The sequence below is a fragment of the Leptonotus elevatus genome, chromosome 1 (genome assembly GCF_054856555.1).
Source record: "Leptonotus elevatus isolate MCC_2025b chromosome 1, RoL_Lele_1.0, whole genome shotgun sequence".
Classification (NCBI taxonomy): Eukaryota; Metazoa; Chordata; class Actinopteri; order Syngnathiformes; family Syngnathidae; genus Leptonotus; species Leptonotus elevatus.
This window is the reverse complement of record NC_141239.1, coordinates 45141288-45164598: the sequence shown is the minus strand read 5'-3', so window position 1 is coordinate 45164598 and position 23311 is coordinate 45141288. Positions and strand designations below refer to the sequence as shown.

Here is a 23311-nt window from a genome sequence, read left to right as displayed (position 1 = left end):
ATTAATGATTAAACCAAAATGCTAAGATGGAGTTGTCACATTCATTCTCTGTATGTCACTCTCGCCCCAATTACATTCTCTCAAAATTATTCCATTCAGCCTTTGTGAAAATTGCAAGATGACAATGTCTGAACGAATGAATGTGATGTCCCCTAAGTACTCCAACCTTTAGTTTGTAATGAATCGTGTGTAATTACGTATCGTTAACAAACATGCATATCCAATTCTGTCAACCTCGGAGCAGATAAGCCTGAAATTCAGGTTCGAATCACTGAACGGCTGCGTGAGGGAACGAGAGAGAGTGGAATGCTAAAATGCAAAGACCATCTCTCCACAAAGTCTTCTCCCGAGCTGTGCCCTTTATCTTCAATTCCCTTCAACGCCGGAGAGCTCCGCCGAGACTGCAAAAGGAACATCTGCGTGAAAGCCTCATGATCCAACCCAGGAGACCAAGCCCGGCTTGGCCTATCTTGACTTTCTTCCCATAAATGATGCAAATGATGAGATGGAAGAGCAGGCATCATTGAGGTTACATGAACCTATGTTCTTCACACTGTAATATGACAGCATGTGTCATGCGCTGGATTGCTCTTTTTAATGTCAACGAGGCCTTTGCTTGATCTAAATAGGCGCTCGACGTGGACAGAAGATTCAATATTGTACCGTATATTTGCCTACTCTAGCTTATGTGCACATATATAAATACACATGCCTAAATGATGCATGTGAATACATACTGGTAACCTCCTGGTGTAACACAACAGCACTGTCTTCCATCTCCCTCCAAAAGTGCACGGCTGGAGCACATTGAACCCCAGTGACTGAATGTTTCTTCTCTCCTTTAATTGATGACAAGCTGCTGTTTCACGGCAATCCATAATCATTTGTTTTCTCCAATGAATGTGTTTAGAAGTCCAACGCAAGGTATGCTTTGCTCTTTCATTTATTCAGCGCTCTAACAATGATTGTCCCTCACACACATAATGACCTGCTCATCCTCTTATCTTTTTCATTCACACTCCTCTTATCGCAGGATGTTTTCTCTCCATTACCTCCACTGCTGTCTCTGAGTGCTTCTCTCGCCATTCTATTCCTCCTCTCGCTGCTTATGCCTGACGTCATAGCAACCGCAGTGTACGAGCCATTTTATCATCACTCCCATACGTCACCGTATCAAAAATGACAGAAGCAGCCAGACCGATGAGGAATACAGAGGAGAAAGTGACAGACCGAGCCACACCCACACAATATGACGTGCAGGGTGCAACGCAGGGGCCCTGCGAGCCGTGGGCAAGGTCGGTTTTGGGCTGCAGCATTTTTATTGATGTGACTCACTGTGGCATGGTGCGGCGAAATGAGTGTTCAAGCAAAGCGAGGGGGTTCAAATAGCCCAAGCGCCGTTGTGAAAGAGTCAAGAGTGCTGAGGTGGAAGCAGAAGAGGGCGAGGGGGAGAGAGCGATTTAAGATATACACTCACCCGCTTGTACATTAATATTCATACACCAGCTTCATCTGCACAATCTACAGTAATGAGATTCCATATAAGAGATGCATCAACAAGTCTGCCAACGATAAGTAGTCAACATGTTTCTTAAACAAAGGTCATTATTGAAGTTTTCATTTGCAGGGTCGATGTACTGCAAAAAGGAACAACAATTTATTTAACTTAGATTTTCATCTCATGCATTAAGTAATGGGAAAATGACAGTGCTTCTCTGAGTTCTATTTTCAATTCTATTGTAGAGATTTTGTCATCAGCAGAAAAAAAAAACTTGTGTATTTCATGTGTGATGGTGGTTGATTGGAATTATGTGTATAACATGGCATCTTATTTTAATCTCAATGGCTAAACTGTAACCAATGAGTCCTGAGCGTAAACACACTGGAGACACCTTGTGGCACAACAGAGTATTGTTTAACGCTATAACACCAATGAAGTTCATGAAATTCATGGTTTGATAGAAAATGGATTTTTATCCTCTAAATCTAGATACAGTATTTAACTTGTGCTCTAAATTCACATTTTTTATCAGCACACTTGGCAAAAGAACACTGTACTGAAGTGGAGTAGAGATATCATATGTGTGTAAAATTGGACTTTTAGAAGACCTTGAACTACTTTATTTAAGTAAGAATAAATAAATACTCTATTTAAGTAAAAAATAAATAAAGTACAGTATCTTTGCAGACTTTGAAATGTTATTAAGTATTCTACAAGATTTGGAAGTTTTTGCTTTGTAATGTAAATTTAAAAAAGACCCGGTTAGACTACTTGGCACATTGAAAAAATTGAATACTAAATACTAGTTTGCCTCTTTTATTAAGTAGTAGGCCTGCCCTACTCATACTGAGAAGGAAAAAATAGCTAATGTCGGCTTATGCTTTTATGCTATCAAAATCATGTCTTCTGAAAAAACTAACAAACACTATACCCGTGTGCGTGTTTGTTTTTATTTTATTTTTATTTTTATTATGATTATATGGAGAAAACTGAAAAAAATCCAGAAATTTAGGCTGACACAATACACTAAAAAAGTGACAAGATTATTTCGACAAGGTAAGAGGTGTAAAGTGCAGCTTTTTTCAAATATAGGGAGTAAAAGTAAAAATACAAGTAAAATTATTGATTCCAGAAAACTCTACTAACACTATTTAAGTACAATAAAGAAGACTTTATTCTTTGTTACCTCCCATCATTGATTATTAGTGCCCATAAAAAAACAGGAAACATACGGTAGTTCAATCCGATTCAATTCAATCATGTCCTTTTTCTTTTCTTTTCGTTTTTTAAACACAAATTGTCACTTCAAACCTCGCATTAAACAAAGCAGCAGCACCTTTTTGCAAGGTTATTATCCAAGGTGGGGTGTAGCAATGATCACATTTACTCCATTATTTTCTGGATGACTAGTATTTATCAGAGGAGTTTTAATGCAATATAGGCCTACTTTTTATTTTTACTTGAATATTTTAGCTTAAAAAAAACATGACTCTTTTTTACTATTACATAGCGCAATACTCTGCTCGCTACCTTTATATTTATCTAGGTATTATTGCTAGGATGTTCTATTTTAGTTTAGTCAGAGAGCCACATGAGTGTTTCACCAATGCAATATAACTGGTGTCATTTGATCTCACTAATCAATTAATTTTTTTTAAGTGACTGAAAAGTTGATTCTGATTCTGATAAGTGAAACATGGCAGAAATCTTCTGGACATAAAGATGAAAGTTTGGAGTAATGAAAGTCAGCATTGCTGATAAATGTAGGTGAATCCACCTGTTAAAGTTCAATATTATTCACATTACATGTAATGGCTGAATTTACCTAGTTTGTTTTTTGTTGCTGTTGATTTAAATATATTGTTTTAGGGTGATATTGTTGACAACATTTGAATTTGCATAGTCCCATTTTACATTTTGTCAAGGACATGCACTAAAAATACAAATAAAAGTTACCCACCAGTTACGGAGTACTTTAGCAGTTTTGCTCTGAATAGTTATTCTTACATAATAGAAGTAATTACTTGAAGGACTATCATTATTTTAGTGCCACAGTAACACTACACAGTCTACACTAAAATACTTTTTTTTGTGTAAACGTTTATTATGGCCACAACTGCAGGGGTCATAACGTTTCGTTCTTTGTCGACATTTATTCTACTAATATGTTGTAATAATTTTTTTATTGTATTAACCCCCCCCCCCCCCAATTGTGAGTAGACAGCGTTGGAGATGGAATGAATGAGGAGGAAATGAATGAATGAACGACTTGTGCTACGTCACTTCTTACTGCGCGGAAGGATACTCAGAAGACGATGTCATAGACCGTGTAGTTCCGGGATGTGGGACTATTTCTCCTGAATGGCTCGTCGCAAGTGCAAGGATACAGCGGAGCTACACGTCGCTAGCAGGTGCCCAATCACTTAATATTCAAGTCTCTTGAGAGACACGTCATGGCGCAGCATTCGGCGTTTTCATCGTTTCGTGAAATGTGAATAACACGCCTTCCGCTAACCGCACGTTTGTGTTTACACTTGACGAATGTCAAGGTAAGTTTAGTTAGCTGGCTAATAATGTGCATCCTTACACGTAATTGTTAGCCATATGCTAACGCTAGCTAACAGCTGACAACACATTGCTATGGTTTCTGACACGCAAGCTACCAACTGCGCTGTTTATCTTATGGTTTATTCAGTGCGACATGCTATCCGAGTGTTTGAAATGTCCATGTGTTTTTTTTTGTTGGGCTTGGAAAACGGATTGGTATGAAATAAAAAGTAACGCTATATTTAGTAGGAGTGAGGCTGTTTATTGACGTCATCTACGGAGCTGGAGTCGTTTTACGTCATCTAATGATGCTTGGGGTCGTGACATGACATGTTCATCAAATAGCAGTTTTTTTCTAAGAACGATCTTTTCTGCTGTCTTCATTCACAATAAGTAACACCAGAAATGTAAATGTAAAGAATAATAAAATGTAAGAATACTCCTGGCAAGGTGCATCCTTTTTCGACGTCACGGAACAATCCTTTTGTAATCGCAGTGAATGTTTCCACCATTTACCCGTGCACGGTCAGGTGATGAGGAAGTTCAGGATTGTGCATGTGTCTCTTAAGTGGATAAAATACAAATCTGGCTTGATTATGACCATCCAGCTCAAGATAAGCATCTTGTTTTAGTCATTGTGTGGGTGGACGTATAATCCACTTGACTGGATGAAAGCATGAGTCACCCGTGTTGGGCGTACTGTGCGCGCGTGCTCAAATGTAGAGGATTCGCAATTAAAGTCCCATTCTATGCACACACAGTAGATTCTTTTTGCAGCATGTTGATTTTCCAGGGTAAACAAAGGCGAGCACAGTCACAAGGATAGTTTGACAAGACTTTTGTCAAGTCATGTTTGGATACTAAAGCTGACTAATAGAAACTGTAAAAATCTGTTTTGGAGTCAAACTGTTGCCATTATGAAACAGGCATTGTGTTAACATTCTTAACTCATTGACGGGCATAGACGTCAAAAATTCATTTGAACTATTTCTATTAATTGACAAAAAATTCTCCGCTTTTGTTAACAAGAGTATGAAAACCTAGACTTTTTTTTTGTACATTTACAACAGATATGACATGTGTGATATAACGTGATTAATCGTGAGTTAACTATTGATATCAAGCAATTAATTAAAATAAAATAAAAATAATCGCCTGACGCGATTAAAAAAAAAATGAAGAAAAAAAGAGAAAATTATTTAAAATTAGGGGCGGTTAAAATTTGTAATCGTAAATAATCGCATGACTTCAGTAGTTAACTCACGATTAATCACAAATGTTATATCTGTTCTAAATATACATAAAAAAAATTCTAGGTTTTCACAATCTAGTTAACAAAAGTGGGGGAAAAATGTTAAACTAGTAGAAAAAGTTCAAATGAATTTTTGACATCTTTACCCGTCAATAGCAGTGAATGAGTTAATGGGCTTACAATTGTAAACATAACTTAACCAATGCTAATATTAAGATTTTAAATCAAAAATTAGAATGTTGGAAGTGTAATAACTATAAGTGGGTGGGTCGCATTGCTAATGTACCTCACATATCTCATAAAAAAAAAATTGTCACAAAAGGATAAAAAGACGTGCTCACTGTTAAATGGACTAACAGCAAAACACTCTTCTTTAACAAGTGACTGTGTGTTGACGCTGCAGTCGAACTGTTTTGAGCGTGGGCCGAGCTTCTGTTAATGTCCCTTCTCTGAAGTTAATGGTTTCATGCTGCGTAGTATAAGATTCCCATGTCTCACATTATGTTATTATCTATCAATTGGTGACGTGAAAGCAATCATTATGCTGTCGAGTCGAATCCTTACATGAACTCCAACGTTGAGCTCAAAGCGTTGATGGTCAGTAGTCAATGTCGCTGTTGCTTTTGTGCAACAGTTTGTCGGAGAGGTTCTGTCACACTGGATTTCTCGACAGGTGATTAAAGTGTTTGTCGCTCTCAAATCCCAACACTCCTCCGAGTTACACATCCGCTGAAGCTGCTTGGCTATCCTCCCATCCTCAAATTGATTTCTCATCTCTCTTTTAAGTCCTAAATCCTCCTTAGGATGCTGCTTGAATGAATCATTTCTGCGGCTGCCTCTTGCACGTCATGCTTGACGCGCGCTGGTTTGTTTGCGTGTGGCTGCAGTGCTGCACATGGAACAGTGAGGCACCATCTTGCAGTACTTTTCCTATCAAGTGGGGTACGCTATACACATCTGTGTCCATGCACCAGTCCTTAAAGTTGTGTTTTATATGAAAGTGATGCAGGTATAATATTACATGTTTTCTTTTAGAAAGCTACTATTTTATTCTTGTAAAATTACTTTTTCTTAAAATTGCTTATTTTCTTAGTATTTTGGCATTATACTTCTAATTATACTATAGTCTTATATTATTATTTTTGTTTTCAGCATGGCGCCAGCAAGGAGATGGAGCTACAAAGCTTCCATTGAAGGTTTAAAAAAATAAAATTAAAATTCAAACTTTAAAAATTAGTTATTTTCTGTCCCCCCTGCTTAAAGTGACCATTCTAATTCCGGAAAGCCAGTAGGGGAAGAAGTGATGTGGAATCCAATGTTAGATCCTGTCATAGTCTCAGATCCGGAGGGTTAAAAAGGAACAACTTTGTCATTTGTTGGTGAGAGTTCTGTTTTCAGATTTTGCCAGAATGTGAAGGAAAGTTGAGGTTAGTGAAGAGCCTCTTGTGAGAACAGCAGTCATGTGGTCATGAGAGGAGGAGACCTCCTTTTTCTCTTCTCGGCTCTTTCATTCTTTTCATAAGTCTGCTTCTTCGTTATTCACAGAGACCTTCATGTTCGGATGAGCAGCTAATTGAGCCGCATTGTTCTGTTTTATGTTCAACAGATCCTGGGCTACTACGACACCTGACTTCAGAGTGACTGCAGTCTTTGGCTAAAGAAGGTGTCACTCTAGAATCCAGCACCATGTCAGGTATTGTTAATTTACTCTTTAAAACACACCCATTTAGATGCTCTATTGAAAGCTTGCACGGGTTTCGTCAGCAGGCTTGTTTGATGTGGATGTCTTTATTTCAGGCACATACACACCGGCCCCTGGTGGGCCCTTCTCAGCTCTCACTCCGAGCATGTGGCCCCAGGACATTTTGGCAAAGTACCATCAAGTAAGCGCATGACTTCTCATGTGCATATATGTTTAGATCAGGGATTACCAAACACTGCTGTGTTCTGTGAGAGATCATCAGGTGTGTCTTGGGAAATTATCCAATTTGTTCTGAAAATATGCCAGTGATGTATAGCGACAGACAGAACAAGAGCTTTCCAACTAGATGACAGAAGGTGCATAATGCGTAATTAAACTGTGTAGCCAATTTTTGTGACAACTTTATTTGGTGTGCCATGAGATTTTCTTTTGGTAAAATATGTGCCTTAGCTTCATAAATGTTTGGAAGAAATGGTTTCAATTATGTAAGCATCCTGGCACATTTTCCTTCAAATTAAATTAAACGGATGTTTTCCCCTCTACAGAGAGACAACTTGGAACATAATGAACTCAAGTATGATGAGTTTGGCTTCAGAGTGGACACAGAAGGTAATGTTTCATCTATATGGACATACTCATTTCTTTGCTAGGGAAGTTCTTCAAATGCTATCTGCCAAATCTTCATTGGAAAATAGATTTTGTTAGAATTTGTTCCACTAAAGCCATATGTACATGTGATCTTGTTATGACTGCAACTGGTCAGTATGTCTTTGTACTCTTACGGACATGAAATCAGCATGGTACGAAACTGAGTTTGTCAGGGTTTTTATTTTAATATTGTCGGATTAGGCCAATGTATTTTTATTAGATTATTGAAAGAACCCACAGCTTCACATTGTGAGTCCTTCTTATTCTTTATCCACACTTATTGGACGTTCTGAGGTTATTCACTCTCAAACCGTCACTGATTATAATATGATAATTTCATTATGGTCACACATTTCTAATCATGATATATTTTTTTCTGTCTTCTCATACAGAGAGTGATGATCCCAGCCCTTGGCTGGGCACTGAAGGCTCACCACAACGTGAAAACCCTCAGCAGAGGTTGCGCTGGCAAGCCCACTTGGAGTTCACGCATAATCACACAGTGGGCGACCTCACCTGGGAGCTCATTGCGCCAGTCCTCCCTCGCTCCGAACGACTACGTGCGCTCGTACTGGGTGGCGTTCCTCATAGCATGAGGCCACAGGTAAGTGGCCTGTATGCTATATTTCCCCGAAATACTATCTTTTAGAAGTAACTAACTACAAAACCTAATTCCCAAAAAGTTGGGGCACTATACAAATTGTGAATAAAAACAATGCAATTATGTGGAAGTGGCAAATTTTAATATTTTATTCAGAATAGAACATAGAGAACAGGTCAAAGGTTTAAACTGAGAACATTTATAATTTTAAGGGAAAACTATGAAAAAAATTGGGACAAGGCCATTTTCACCACTGTGCGGCATCCCCTCTTCTTCTTACAACAGTCTGCAAACGTCTGAGGATCAAGGAGACAAGTTTCGAAATAGGAATGCCGTCCCATTCTTGTGTAACACGCCTCTCTCGAACTGTCTTGGGCTTTCTTTGTTACACCTTCCCCTTTATGATGCGCCAAATGTGCTCTAGAAGTGAAAGAAGTGGACTGCAGACTGGCCATTCCAATACCCGGCCGGATCTTTTTTCCTACGCAGCCATGACGTTGTAATTGGTGCTGCATGTGGTCTGGCATTATCGTGTTGAGAAATGCAAGATCTACTCTAAAAGTGATGATGCCTGGATGGGAGCAGATGTTGTTCTCCAATCAGAATATACCTTTCTGCATTGACGATGCCTTTCCAGATGTGGAAGCTGCCCATGCCACACGCACTCACGCAAACCCTGTACCATCACAGATGCAGGCTTAAAAACTGAGTGCTGATAACAACTTGGCTTGTCCTTGTCCTCTTTAGTCAGTATGATATAGCGCCCCACAATGTTTTCTGGAAGTATTGCTGAGCCCTTCCTGTGATTTCCCTTACAGTGCGCATTCCTGTTTGCGGTGCAGTTCCGTTTAAGGGCCCGTATGATTTTTCGGCCTTGACCCTTCCACACAGAGATTGTTCCAGATTCTCAGAATCTTTGGATGATGTTATGCACTCTAGATGATGAATACTTCAACTTTCTTTGCAATTTTTCACTGGTAAACACCTTTCTGATATTTTTCCACTATCTTTCTGCACAACATTGGAGGAATTGGTGATTCTCTACCCATCTTCAAGACACTGCCACTTTGAGAAACTCTTTTTATACTCCAATCAAGTTGCCAATGGACCTCATTAGTGGTAACTGGTCTTCCAGCTGTGCAATTGACTTTTCCAGCCTCTTATTGCTACCTGTCCTAACTTTTATTTTTTAGATTTATTGGCACCATGAAATTTACAATCAACCTATTTTTCCCTTAAAATTATACATTTTCTCAGTTTAAACTTTTGACCTGTCATCTATGTTCTATTCTGAAAAAAATATTGACATTTGGCACTTCCACATAATTGCGTAGTTTTTTTATTCACAATTTGTATAGTGTCCGAACTTTTGGGGAATTGGGTTTGTACAAAGCGTGTTTTCTCTCTGCCAGTTATGGATGCGTCTGTCTGGAGCATTGCAGAAGAAGAGGACCTCTGAAATCTCCTACAAAGAAATCATCAAGAGCAGTTCCAATGATGACACTTCCACAGCGAAACAGGTGAGATCCCTGAAATGTGTGCATACATATTCACTCATCATAACATAACAAGACCCAGCTAATGACAACCATTCACGAGCTGTATCAAAACTAATGTTCTGATTTCCATTACTCTTTTCTTATGTTGGCCAAGGCAAAAGTAGTGTAAATAATGATGGTAATGCCCTTACTCAAACCCCCCCCCCCCACTCCCCAATATCCATCCCTTAGATAGAGAAGGACTTGTTGCGGACAATGCCCACCAACGTGTGCTTCAGTAACCTGACAAGTGTCGGGGTCCCGAGGCTGCGACGGGTACTTCGAGGCTTGGCCTGGCTTTACCCTGACATTGGCTACTGTCAGGGAACTGGAATGGTGAATTTTTATGCCTTCTAGCTTTGCCGGTTCTTTCGTCATCTATCCATTTTTAACCCCCATCACTCTCCATTTTTTTTTAGGTGGTTTCCTGTCTGTTGCTCTTCATGGAGGAGGAGGATGTGTTATGGATGATGTGTGCCCTGATTGAAGACCTCCTACCTCCGTCATACTTCTCCTCCACCCTGGTGGGTGTCCAAACAGACCAGAGGGTGCTTCGTCAGCTCATCGTTCAGTACCTACCGGCCCTTGACCGCCTTTTGCAGGAGCATGACATTGGTACGGCTTGTTAAACTTAAAATGAAGGAACTTACCCAAGAGTTTTTTTTTTTTAAACATCTGTGTTGAAAGAGTTGTAAATGCAAGTGTTTCCTCCGTATACATTTAGAGCTGTCGCTGATCACGTTGCACTGGTTCCTGACCTCCTTTGCCAGTGTGGTGGACATCCGTTTGCTCCTCAGGATCTGGGACCTCCTTTTCTACCAGGGCTCCTTGGTGCTATTTCAAATCACTCTGGGCATGCTTAAGATCAAGGTGTTTACTGAGATCACATATCTTAAGATCATTATTTCTGTCTCAGATGTTATAGAAAGCCAAGATGAAACATCAGAAGGTGCTTTACCATGTACTGTAATATCACTGATTGATCCTCACAAATCTGTCTCCGACCACTCCACCAGGAGGAGGCGCTCATATCGTCAGAGAACTCTGCGTCCATTTTTAACACTCTGTCCGACCTACCAAGCCAGTTGAGGGATGGGCCTGCAGTTCTTGGGGAAGCTTTGAGGCTGGCCGGGAATCTGTCACAGGACACACTGGATGCCCACCGACACAAGCACCTCTCCTACATTCTTAACGAACAGGCCCAGCTCGACAGTGGGAACGCGCCACTCAATTCTAACCTCAACAAGGTCAGCCAATTAAGACTCATATGTTTACAACCATACTGTAGTTTCATGAAACGTTGGAATGATATAGCCACAGATTTGTTTGCATTTTTGTCATCATTTGACTTAATGATGTATGTTTGTCACGTTTGGAAGAATTTGTTGAAGTTGTAGTGAATTAGTAAATTAACAACTAACTGAAATGTATTAACAGTCATTCATATTAATTCATGGTTCATTTGCCTTTATTTTAGCATAAGGCTAACTTATAATACCAAAACATTAGTTGAGTAAATCTGATATTGTTTATTGTAATACAGATTAATTTATTGGTTTCGTTTTGTTAAAAAAAAAATACATGAGATAAGCTCCTTGGGGGGGAAAAAATCATATACTAAATAGCAATTGTAATATTGAAAAAAAAAAGGGGGAGGGGGACTCAAGTCTCAGAATTTTTTATTATTTTTTTTAATGATGGCATAACATACATTTTGCGTGTGCAGGTGGTGAGGAGGCAGTCCCTGCGTCGAAAGTCCACTCTAAGCTCTCTGCTATTTGGGGAGGATGAGGCTGAAGCCCTCAAGTCCAAGAACATTAAACAGACTGAGCTGGTGGCGGCCCTTCGAGAGGCCATAACCCGCACTTCAGAGCATTTCCACTGTCTGGACCCACGACACTCCAGTTCTGTGAGTTCACAACATTGCAGCACTGAATCATCACGACTCTTGCAGAATATCAAGTCACTAAACCAGGACTTGCAGTCAATTCAAAGTCATCGTGTGCTATTTTATTTTTTTTTCAATGTAGGAGCTGACCCCTGACTACTCCATGGAGAGCCACCAGAGAGACCATGAAAATTTCCTGGTCGTGTCCCGAAACCGACGGAGACGAGCGAAGGCCTTGCTGGATTTTGAGCGGCATGATGATGATGAGTTGGGCTTTAGGAAGAATGATATCATCAACGTGAGATAAGACACACAATCACATTATGAATACAGATAACCGTGAAGCAAGTGGTTGACTGAGACATGGTGTGATTATTTTACTGTCAGATCGTCTCACAAAAGGATGAACACTGTTGGGTTGGAGAGCTCAATGGGCTTCGAGGTGTGTGTATGCAGATGCGTTTCTTATTGCATTATGGGTAATTTCCAATTACCATAACTGTGTTGCTCTTAACAGGCTGGTTCCCTGCTAAATTTGTGGAGATCCTTGATGAAAGAAGTAAAGAGGTAAATCATTTATTTTCATCAGATGCTCTTTCTAATGGTATGGCTTCGTACTAACTGTAGTTGCTGTCACCTTCTGTGTTTGCAGTACTCGTTAGCGGGAGATGACTCGGTAACAGAAGCTGTGACCGATCTAGCTAGAGGGACTCTATGTCCGGCTCTGAAGGCCATCTTCCTGCACGGCCTCAAGAAACCCTCCATTTTGGGCGGGCCCTGTCACCCATGGTTATTCATAGAAGAGGTACAGTAAATTCGATTCCGACAAATTTGATGTCACACCACCAACATTGTTGTGCCCCGCCCTCTTTCAGGCGGCCAGCAGAGAGGTGGAGAGGGACTTCAACTCTGTCTACTCCAGATTGGTGTTGTGCAAAACCTACAGGTAAAGTCACACACATCTTCGTACTAACGCGCACACACACACACACACTTGGCACACAGCATGGATTTAGCTGGAAATAACAACATTAAAGTTTGGACAGTATGTTTATTGTTGTAGATTTATTTCAAGGTAGTGTTTTTTTATTTTTTTTTATCCCAGGTTAGACGAAGATGGGAAGGTTCTAACACCAGAGGAGCTCCTATATCGGGTGAGTATTTATCCTCTATATAGTACGGTATATAGTGTTGATTTGGCTTGATGATGATTTGATTCATTGGCTTGTGAGAAGTCAAATCTTTTTCTGCGTTGCAAATATCTTCGCTTATTTTGCTTTTCTAGAGTTTTGAGGAACTTTTAGACTTTTTTGTTTGTTTGTCTGAGACAAATCTGTCTGCTCTCTTTAGGCAGTGCAGTCGGTTAACATGAGCCATGACGTGGCTCATGTTCAGATGGATGTCAAGTTTAGGTCTCTTGTCTGCGTTGGCCTCAAGTGAGTACACACACACGAGAATTAACAGATTGTTTCTAATTGAGTAAAAGTTTAAATGTGCACATGCATCTTTCCTAACAGTGAGCAGGTGTTGCACTTATGGCTTGAGGTGCTGTGTTCCAGCATGGCGGCTGTTGAGAAATGGTATCATCCATGGTCATTTTTCCGCAGTCCCGGATGGGTTCAGATCAAATGTGAACTCAGGTGAAAATTTTACCAAATAGAACCTGTATCAGGAGCAAGAAATTAGAAGAATGGAAAATTACCATGCATTTTTAAGGGAAAATACTATATTGAGATGTATAGATTTTTCTTTAAAATAAGCTCTCTGGAAATTTTATGTATCAATAGTATTTGTGGTATTGGTACTTAGTAGGGGTGTGAATTGCCTAGTACCTGGCGATTCGATTCGTATCACGATTCATAGATCACGATTCGATTCAATACAGATTAATCCCAATACGAATCTATAAATGTATTGTTGCGGGGTTTTTTTTAACTCAAATTTTGAAAATACTAATCAGTAAACTTATACATGTACACTGTAAGACTTGTATGAAAATGTATTTATCTGAAAATTCAGGTTGCAGTCTGTTTTATGTTTGAACAGGCTTAATGTTCCATTAATATAACATTATTCCATGCTTAATGAGTAAATCCTGTCCCTAAGTAAGACGTTTTGTTGAATATTCCCATAAGAAATGGATGTTTAAAAATCGATTCAGCCGCATATTGAATCGATTTGAAAATTGCGCGCTGCAATATCGTGATATATTGCCGAATCGATTTTTTTCTAGCACCCCTAGTACTTGGTGTCAGTGACTACTCCAGAGTTGCATACTCGTAGTGATGTGAAAATAAGTGTTATCCAACATCTCTTGGAAAAACCTTTTCATATGTATAGTTTACATTGATACCAGTAACTTCTCTTTCCACAGGGTCCTTTCAAAGTTTGCCTTCAGTCTCTCTCAAGATTGTGAATTACCGGAGCAGAAAGAGGTAAGCCAAGAAAATTGCTGCAGCATTGAGGAGAGGAACAGAAGACTAGTGTGAAATGTAGTGTAATTTTTTAGAGGGAAACACATGATTCTTATTTCTTACTAGCTGATGCCATTATGGATTTTTAAGAATCTTACATTCATTTAGATACCTGACATTATTCCTGTCATTGCCTCGTGTCTCCTCGTCAGCCACTAAGCTTGACAATTTATTTGGAATTACTGTTAAGTGTTTGAGCATGTAGTCTGATGGTGCTGCTTCTGTCCATTGTTCAAGGAGAAGGAGCAGAGGCCACTGAAAGAGGGTGTGCAGGACATGCTGGTGAAGCATCATCTCTTCAGCTGGGACATTGACGGCTAGACAAACACTAAGACAAAAGAGCATCTAAACTGGTGTGTGATAAATGTTGTTTTTTGGACCATATTTTTGTCTTGATTCTTGGACACAGTATGGACTTATTGTTGGACAATGGTAACGCATTTCAATGACTCTAGAAACCCCCCAGTGACCGTTAAGGGTCACTTGTTTGTGTGAACTCGAATGTGCGTGCATCAAAATGTATCCTATGTGGTTCTGGAGGATGTTTTTGCTTAAGTTTTACTATGAAGGTCAAACAAAGTGAACATGAAGAACAATGATCTGTATTCACTGGACTGCGGCACTTTTAAGGAGTTTTTCTCTCTAACTAGTTAGTTGTTGGTACAGGAGGGAGACTTGAAGGACATCCTCTTGTGAAGTGCAGCTACTGTTCTTCTACACAAACACTTCTCCATTTAACTGACAAACATGACAAACCAAAACTGAATATTCCTTAACACTTGTAAATTTAGAAATTATTTTTCTGACATTTTAGTTATCTCGCATTACACTACATGTATAAATATACTAATGTTGCACATGCCAAGTATAGCCTTTACAGACTGTGTTATATTAAAAGTGGATGTGTGCTACCCAAATGTGACCTCCTTTAGTTTGTATTAAAATTGCAAATGTTGTCCTCACTCATACAGAAGACTGGAGCTTTAAGGTAAATCTAGATTACCATGTTTCCTAACAAACACACCTGAATTAAAAAACATTACTATTATGCAGCTCAGTACAACCAGTTTATTGAGGTTTTAGTGGAATAAATGTCACGTACCAGTAGCAAGCAGTAACACAATAGGTACTAGATTTCACAATTAGCACTGGATGTTTTCCAATCATGAGCGACTGACTGGCTGCTGGGGTGATGAGAATGAGTATGTGATGTCTTACTATGTGTTGGGTGGAGCCATGATGCAGTAGTACTAGCGTCTAAGAGCACAGGTAATACAAGGTTGAACGTTAAGAACATCAAATATCTAAGGGTAAATGTTTGTATATATGCCAAACAACTGACAATTATAAAAACGGTAACAGCTTGTATTATAGTTGCCATATGTAGAATTACCAGGATATGTGCTCTGCGCTACATTCAGTTGTATACTTATCCTTTCAATTAGGGTACGGCCAAACTAATTTACATATTCTGTATAAATAGTTCACAAAATGTCCTTTTAATTGCAAATTCACAGGGAATGCACAGGTGAGTGTCACTTTTAGCTGCTCATATTTGTTGGACCCTTGAAGGGGGTTTTACCTCCCTCCCTGTCATGAAGCCACTTTACATATATATATATATATATATATATATTTAAAAAAAATAATAATAATACAAATGATTGTGACAAGCTCAGCTCCACTCTCCTCTCCTGGAAACCATACAAAATCCAAGCTGCACGCTTTTGCCGGTCGCACTCTTTACAATAAAATCCTGGTATAAAACGCAATGAGGAGTAAGACGGAGGAGTGTAAAATAGCTAGAATGGACTTATGGAGAGGGAGGTAAGGAAAGTGGGGTGAAGGGGTCAGTTCAGCATCCTCCTGCTCCTGATGTGGAGGCTGCTGCAGCCGAGATGTTCTGGCCTTTCCCTTTGTGTCGCTGACCTCCTCTTCTTCTTCCGCCTCCTCCAGTCTTTGGCTATAGAGAACAGATACCAAAATGAAAAAGAAAACCACTGAGCACACGTGTAGCACAAAAAGGTTGGACATGTGGAAAACGGTAAGACAAAACTGCAAGAACGGCTATTTTACTTAATCCCGCATTCAGGATCACCACAATCATGATGACCCACTTTACCTTGTTCTCTTTGTTGCCCTCCTTTAACTGAGGGTCCTCCTCCCCCTCTCCCTTCCGGGAGCCAGCCACGCAAGCAAAGGAGAGGGCAGAGTATGACACATGATGTATGATAGGAGTTTAAATGGATGAACGAAAAGTTCCAAGAGTAAAATAAGGACACAGAAGAGTTGCAGGTTAGAGAAGCAGTTAGCGGTGTGAGTTCACAAGAGAAGACAATAAGTAGAGCCCCCTATACTACGTGTTTATTTTGTTGTACTTCGTATCTCACCTGGTGTGTCGTGCTTGGGCCCGCTGACTGTGCTATCGTCAAGCCATCATCTGCTGTTGCTGTGGCGCTGTCCTCTTTCCGAGCCGGCGCCTTTTTCGTGGATTGCATTTTTATCTGTGGAGGTTTGGAGTTTGACGGCAAATTATTGGTGGACTGCAGGAGCTGGAAAGAACGCGATAGGAAATAGTTTTGATGGTGAAATGAGCAAATCTGCCTTGAAGGTAAGGACATTTGATTTTCTTGGAAGCACCTTGGACAAACTGTGCAGATATACTTTATCTTACCTTTGTGATGGTCCCTACAGCCTTAGTGCGTCCCTCCCTGAACACCAGCCTCTGGTCACAGTGAAGATACTCCGGGGTCTTAATGAAGCGGAAATGGACAGAGGCTTTGTCCCCTGTCCGTAAGCAGTCTCTGTTCATGGACAAAATGGTGGCGGTCTGCCTTATGCTGCCGCAGTGAACTGCGTGGAGAGTAAAACAAACAGACGTGCGATGAGAAGGTGAGAAAGTATTTCAGAAAAAGTACATTGCCTACATTTATTTAAGAACAGAGGCAAACAAATCAAAATAAGATCTAACTTGTGTCGGATTGTCAGTTACATACCCATAGCCTGGTATCGGGGTGATATCGTAGTGGGGTGGTGTAGAACAAGAATCTCTGCTTCAAACTCCCAAGTGGCCTGTGGGTTCAACCTTGGGGACACCATCACCATGCCTTTCCTTATGGTTGAACGCTTAATCTATAACAAACAGGAATACAATGGAATGTTTTAATCATGTCAGACTTTAGCTTAGTCATTTCAGAATACATGGATTTTTGTCCCTTTCTGAGTCAAAAGTCTCCAGTTGTGCAGCCCAATACTAGGACTTTATCTAGACATGAACATGGCCACTAGGTGGTGGTGTTCAGCCACTTACCTTTTTGAGCGCAAACGAGGCAGTTTGACCCCCTCGGACTTCCTTTACTGGCATTCTCTTGCGGTGGATTGATTTGACAGCGATGGAAATGAAGCTCCCCAAAGGGTCTGGCCCCAGTAGCATGGTATCGTTCAGACGTATCAGTCCACGTAAAGTAGTTCCTGATACTACTGTTCCAACTCCCTAAAACAAGACAGTAAAAGTGGAGTCAGTTGTATAATGATTTCCAACCACCATCACCAGCTGTGCCATGAAAAATTACCCAATTTTAGTGAATTGCTCCTATAATGAAAGACTGGCAAAATTTGGGAAACAAAATGGGAGGACACCCACCGGTACAGAGTAGGTGTCGTCAATCTGAAACTCGGCTGGCTGGTCGTCTCTGTAGCACGTCCGAGATGACAGCAGGTTGAGGAACATCTTGAGCAGGTCCATGTTCTCTCCGGTCACGTTTGAGATTTGAAAAATGGGACACATCCTTCAGGAAGGCACACAAGTTACTAAACAGAGTTTAATTTTGGCCCTCTCACTCAGAATCTGCCTTGGGACAGACTTTGTACCTCTCAGAGCTAAAGTTGGATGCCGTGACTATGACGTCGTCCTTGTTCTGCACCAGGACTGGGATTTTCCTGCAGCCAGGGGACTTTAGTAACCTCTGAAGTAGCTTTAATGTTTCTGTTGAGATCAGAGGACATAAGAATGACGGCTTCGCTTCACATGTATTTTTAATCTCCAGTCTTCAAGTAAAGGAATAATGCCCTGGTTATTTGGCCCCATGGGCAGTTAATAATGAATGTCTATTGTAGTTCCTAATAAACGTACTGTGAAAAAGTACTTCCTCCTTCCTGACTTCTGAAGAGCGGACATCTCAGGTTTTAATATCTCACAAAGACAACCCAAGTAAATAGGAAATGCAGTTTTTAAATGTGTGGTTGGTTGGCCAACCACTCCAGGGAAGACCTGCCACTCGTCCCAGTCTTCTCAATTTGTGAAGCATGGCGCAGACTACTGTGAGTACCAAAACTTCCCCAATAAACTTTTCCAGACAGAGACTGCAATTGCTTTTTTCTTATTTGTCCTTGAATGTATTGGAATCATGCCATGACGTGTTTCTTTCACTTGGTTATAATTTGTGGAGATGATTTAAATTTTGCTGGATGTTAATTAAATGTGTCATACAAAGCAATGTTGACAAATAAAATCAATTTATGGCTCCCTGATGTAGAATTTACATGGAACGTGGACAACAGCTGGATTTAACTTTGTTTGTCTTGTCAGTTTGAGAACGTGCGTATGGGGGGGGGGGGTAATAAGGCAGACAGTTTGCCTCATAATTAATCTTACACTCTAGAGCACAGCTGCCTCTAACAGCAGCAGATGGAGTCTTTACATCTCAAGCAAGTAAGGACATTGTAGCAAAAGCGAGCAAGAGAGGGCACGACAGACGACTGATGACTGACGACTGACCTTGAAGGATGTTGGCTGGACACATGTCTATTTTTGTCACCACTACAAATACGGGAACGTTGAGGGCTAAGGCCAGACCCAGGTGCTCTTTGGTCATGCCCACAATCCCTGCATTACTGCCGACCTGGAAAACATGATGGAATATGTTCAAGCAAACTTGTAATATTAAAAGAGCACTCTCGGATGCCTCTTCTCACCATGAGCATACAAAAGTCTGGTAAGTGTCCAGTCATTCCAAACACGGTGGTCTTCAGGTATTTCTCGTGGCCAGCCAGATCGATGAAGGTGATCACTTTGGATGACTTCTCGCAGATTTTGGTCCAATCCAGACTTCCTCCGTGGCTATCCGGTTTGTTCACCACCTAGAAACAGACAACGTAGACAACTTTACTCCAAATGCCTTTTGAACGAGTACAGTGAACTACTTGTTGTAAAAACCATCACGTTAAAACTTGTTGTAAAAACCATCACGTTAAAAACTATCATTTTACTGTAACTGTTATATGCATGTTTTAATGTTCTTTATAGGGGCATCCACATCTAATCTTTAATGATTTAACCCCAATGTACATTAGGCTGTTGTAAAGCACGTAAAACCAGCAGGTGGCATTATAACCCAACGTGAGACATAACAATGGTGAATTGGGGGAAAGGGTCATTATTTATACAATGGGAAAAGGATGAACTCTAGTACAAAATCTTTGAGGTAAATATAATTTTCTATAAATAAGCCACAATGCGTGTTCCAGTTTGATGTTTTATACTCTATGCACCATAAGTTGTTAAAAAAAAAAAAAAAGACATAAGCTCAAAACTGAATTATCTTTTGAATTAAATTGACTCTTCTCTTATTATCTGGCCAAAATGAAACTGAATATTTAATTCAATGTACCCTTTGTGATACCCCGTTAGGATGTAAGTATTTACAATGATTCTGACCTGTCCCTCCTGGTCAAATCCGAGGATATCGTTGCCCACGCTGCTGGTCCTACCGCTTTCCATCTCGTGCTTGTGTCTGAAGAGTTTCTGGCGAGCGAAGCCTCTGCCGTTATCCAGCTCTCCATGTGTTAACACTCCTAGAAGAGTACTCTTGCCAGCATCCACATTCCCTACCACTGCCACTCTAGGAGGGGAAAAAAACAATTACGTAAAAAATCTAATAAAGTACCGTAATACAATACAAATAGTCTTTGACCACTCACCTGACCTCCAGGAAGTCCAGCTCCCCCACACGCCGACGTATCAAATAGTCCCGTACCAAACCCTCCGCCTCAGTACGCTCCCTGAGCGGGATCAGATCAGAGTCCAATTGTGCACACATGGATCGCACCGTGGCCTCTGAAGCCTCCATGTCCTTTTCATTGAGACCCCAATCACCACCATCTTAAGCAAAGACACAAAAAAAAGGAAACAATTCAATAACAAGGTCCAATGTATGACTACAGATTTCTGGTTTAGGGTAGCATGTTCACCGGTATATGTGCATCAAGTGAGTCTCTCACCTGAACCCATCCCAACCACATAGATGGTCTCTCCAGAACCCTCCTCCATCCTGTCCCTTAGCTGGCTAAGTAAGGATTCATACTGCTCTCCATTTGGACTGACAAGGGCCAGCTTATTGCATGTGGTAAAAGAAAGCAAAAAACAAGGTAATACAGTGATGTAGGAGTTATATAGCAATCTGCTGTTAACAAAACGCCCAATCTTTTTTCTAAAGCACTTTTGTTCGAGGTAAACGGCAACATTTAAAGGGAAGGCAAAGGGGGAAAAAAACAGCATTCCCACATTTACAGCTGTCTCTATTCCCACAAAGTCACCTTGTAACTCATTGCTCACGAAAGTGCATTACGACTAAAACTACTCCTTCAACCCCCTTAATTCAACTTGAATGCATTACTGTACTTGTACTGAAGGGATTCATTGACAGGTGATGCCCAAGAAAGTGATGCAACCATATGCAATGGGGCTGGTACATCCCATTATTTTGTGATGTGTAATTTGACCTTTGCAAATAATTGAACATTATTACAGCCACGCTCATTAGTTTACATCATTCTTGTTGGACCAGAGCCAATACATTAACAAAAACAGGCATATTTGTGTGTGTGTGTCGTTTGTCAAAGCAGCTGATGCTGACAATAAAGCAACATTTTGACACAATTGTCAAATTGTACAAAAATGGCGCGATTTTATACAGAACTTTCAAAAATATACACCAGGTTTTCTTTTAACACTTTGAAATTAAATACTTGAAAATGTGACAAACTGCACATCATATGTTTGCCTAAATGAAGTAGCCAAATGTGCAGGTACTTCCATATGTTACTCTACTTGTTTCATCAGCTTGTTTACCAACTAACGTCAACCTACAGTCACGTGTTGTTTATTATTATGTATCCCTGTCATTCTGTACCGAATGTGAAAGCTTTAAGGTGTTGACAGCTTAAACCACGTAAAAGAAACCGCTGCAATTCATTACAACATCGTACCTTAATTTACGTGTAACGTGAGCTTTATTACCGTGGCTAGTAAAGCAATGAGCTACAGTTTCACTTGCTAGCCTTAGCTTCAGCCAGCTATCTCGGCGCAAGCAAATGCAAAACAAAAACATGCTATACCGTGCTTTGTATTATTCAGGCTACAATATACTCGGTTCCTAACATTAAATACAATCTTGGCAAAACATGCGTTCAAACTCGAGATTAAACCAAAATCTCATTCATTCATTTTCACAAACAGCCAGCTAGCATTAGCCGAGTGCTAGCTAGGGCCTAGCTTCACCTTGCTAGTAAAGTCAATCCTTCGATTCTCGGGCTTGCCGTTGACCAAGTCCCCGTCCTCGTAGAACTCATCCCCGAGGTCGTCCACGCATCCTCCTCGGTCAGGTGCGAATATACTCGCTGGGAGTAGAGCATCAGCAAGCGCCGAGCTCGACTCATGCGCCGCCGCTGCTATCGATGCCATTTCTGTATGCGAGAAGTGTTCCTGTAGATTTGTGTCAGGCTATCAAGATTGTTGGGGTGATGGCTTGGTGCAAACGTCGGATAGCGACGAGCTACACGACGGACCCTCTCAGTTTTGTAAACATTGCAAACGGTGAGAACGGGCTATTTGTAAGCTGTCAGTTTGCTTTTCAAAATAGCACGTCACCGCCCTGTTGATAATAATGAGGTAGGTGTGGGTGAATATGTTGCATGCTCGCCAATAGTCTCTCTGATTCTCTTGAATATGCGAGCAGAGAACCAATACCAGGGAGGGGGGACGAGCATGGTTCCGAAGCCGCCTCCTCTCATGGTTCCGAATGTTGTGTGAGCAATATGCGTGCAACTACGGGCGTCATACGTAGACAAACCTGCCAGTCAAAGTCCATTACAGTTTGATAAACACATGGGCTAACCGGGAAATTGTCGTCATCGACGTCATAGTCACTTTAAAACCATCAGTTGCTCTATTACAATTCGTGTTGGCCTATTGTGACGCATGACTGCCGGGGTCTATCCATCTATCCCATCTATCAACCATTCGTCTGATGTATGAATGGCAACAGGTGCATATAGAGTGGTCATATTCTCTTTTCCCCACAACTTGTAAAACAAATCCAAAACAATAAAACTACAACCACAAAAACCTAGACTCTTCCTGCAAAGCCAAACTATAAACTAGAAAACAGTCCGACGGTTAAAAACAACAACTGAACAGCTATTACACACAACATAGAAAAAATAAACACCATGACCATATCGCAAAGCTGTAGAACATCTTTATTGTTCAAATGCATTATGCAAAACAAAACAAAAAAACTGGTAGGACTTGTAGATGGAGTGCCTATTTTTTAAAATAAAAGTAGTTGATAATGGAAAATGTAATTTATTGAAACAAGCAGTGTCAAACTGAACTGGACAAGATTCAGAACACAGTCTACAAAAATTGCCCATATTTCATCTGAAGTGTGTAAGTGTTGATCATTGACTCCCCTCGCTCTTCCTCCTCATCCACCTCTTCTGCCTCTGTCTCTCTGATTGTGTCTATCGTGGAACTTCAACAACCAGTACTCACTGAACTATTGCTTTCTTCACATCATGAACGACAAGTGTGATCAATTTCAAGTTGCTGTGGTTGAGACACTTGTGCTTTGCTTGAGTTTCATTTTTGCTGCATGTGCTTACCATTATGCAATACATGTGCAACATGTGTTTTAGTGGGTGAAGATATGTTTGAAAGTTGTTTAGGTGAAATGTGATTAAGGTTCTACCAAATGGGTGGCCATTGTTGCTGGCATAAATGAATTTATTTGTAGTTATGCTTTTGTAAGATAGTAATGCAATTTTTCATGACACTGTAGAGTGTTAACATAAGAATTAAGGTATTTGCGGGAAAAAATGT

The 23311-nt window shown here is 40.4% G+C and overlaps 2 protein-coding genes across 6 annotated transcripts; one reads left to right on the top strand and one right to left on the bottom strand.

The window, feature by feature from the left end:
* The first annotated feature begins 3782 nt into the window (after window positions 1-3782).
* Window positions 3783-15776, top strand: sgsm3 (small G protein signaling modulator 3). 2 transcript variants are annotated; one of them, XM_086076953.1, is made up of 21 exons: window positions 3783-3912; window positions 6907-6993; window positions 7098-7183; window positions 7548-7611; window positions 8043-8254; window positions 9664-9771; window positions 9982-10125; window positions 10209-10404; window positions 10514-10659; window positions 10806-11036; window positions 11516-11698; window positions 11820-11975; window positions 12065-12119; window positions 12195-12244; window positions 12330-12482; window positions 12553-12623; window positions 12783-12831; window positions 13028-13113; window positions 13195-13317; window positions 14052-14112; window positions 14389-15776. In XM_086076953.1, exons 2-21 carry the CDS (start codon window positions 6987-6989, stop codon window positions 14470-14472), a joined length of 2265 nt encoding a protein of 754 aa, XP_085933079.1. In that variant the 5' UTR covers window positions 3783-3912; window positions 6907-6986; the 3' UTR covers window positions 14473-15776. The 2 variants fall into 2 exon arrangements, with proteins under 2 accessions (XP_085933079.1, XP_085933001.1); XM_086076875.1 differs by having other exon boundaries at window positions 3901-4050.
* Window positions 15197-22076, bottom strand: gtpbp1 (GTP binding protein 1). Of its 4 annotated transcripts, none has more exons than XM_086077079.1 (14): window positions 21710-22076; window positions 20431-20542; window positions 20131-20311; window positions 19868-20051; window positions 19126-19290; window positions 18929-19052; window positions 18022-18136; window positions 17795-17939; window positions 17462-17644; window positions 17148-17283; window positions 16826-17004; window positions 16542-16703; window positions 16274-16324; window positions 15197-16114 (listed from the first exon to the last, which is right to left on the bottom strand). In XM_086077079.1, exons 1-14 carry the CDS (start codon window positions 21890-21892, stop codon window positions 16007-16009), a joined length of 2028 nt encoding a protein of 675 aa, XP_085933205.1. In that variant the 5' UTR covers window positions 21893-22076; the 3' UTR covers window positions 15197-16006. The 4 variants fall into 4 exon arrangements, with proteins under 4 accessions (XP_085933205.1, XP_085933290.1, XP_085933371.1 ...); XM_086077164.1 differs by having other exon boundaries at window positions 16542-16655; XM_086077245.1 differs by lacking the exon at window positions 16274-16324.
* Window positions 22077-23311: the final 1235 nt, after the last annotated feature.

Coding starts and splice junctions, on each gene's coding strand:
- sgsm3 (XM_086076953.1), top strand. Junction 12,120..12,194: donor AGAGCTCAATGGGCTTCGAG/GTGTGTGTATGC, acceptor TGCTCTTAACAG/GCTGGTTCCCTGCTAAATTT. Junction 14,113..14,388: donor AATTACCGGAGCAGAAAGAG/GTAAGCCAAGAA, acceptor CCATTGTTCAAG/GAGAAGGAGCAGAGGCCACT.
- gtpbp1 (XM_086077079.1), bottom strand. CDS start 21,892: ATGGCATCGATAGCAGCGGCGGCGCATGAGTCGAGCTCGGCGCTTGCT. Junction 17,645..17,794: donor ACGACACCTACTCTGTACCG/GTGGGTGTCCTC, acceptor GTCTTGTTTTAG/GGAGTTGGAACAGTAGTATC. Junction 16,704..16,825: donor CTGTAGGGACCATCACAAAG/GTAAGATAAAGT, acceptor CGTTCTTTCCAG/CTCCTGCAGTCCACCAATAA.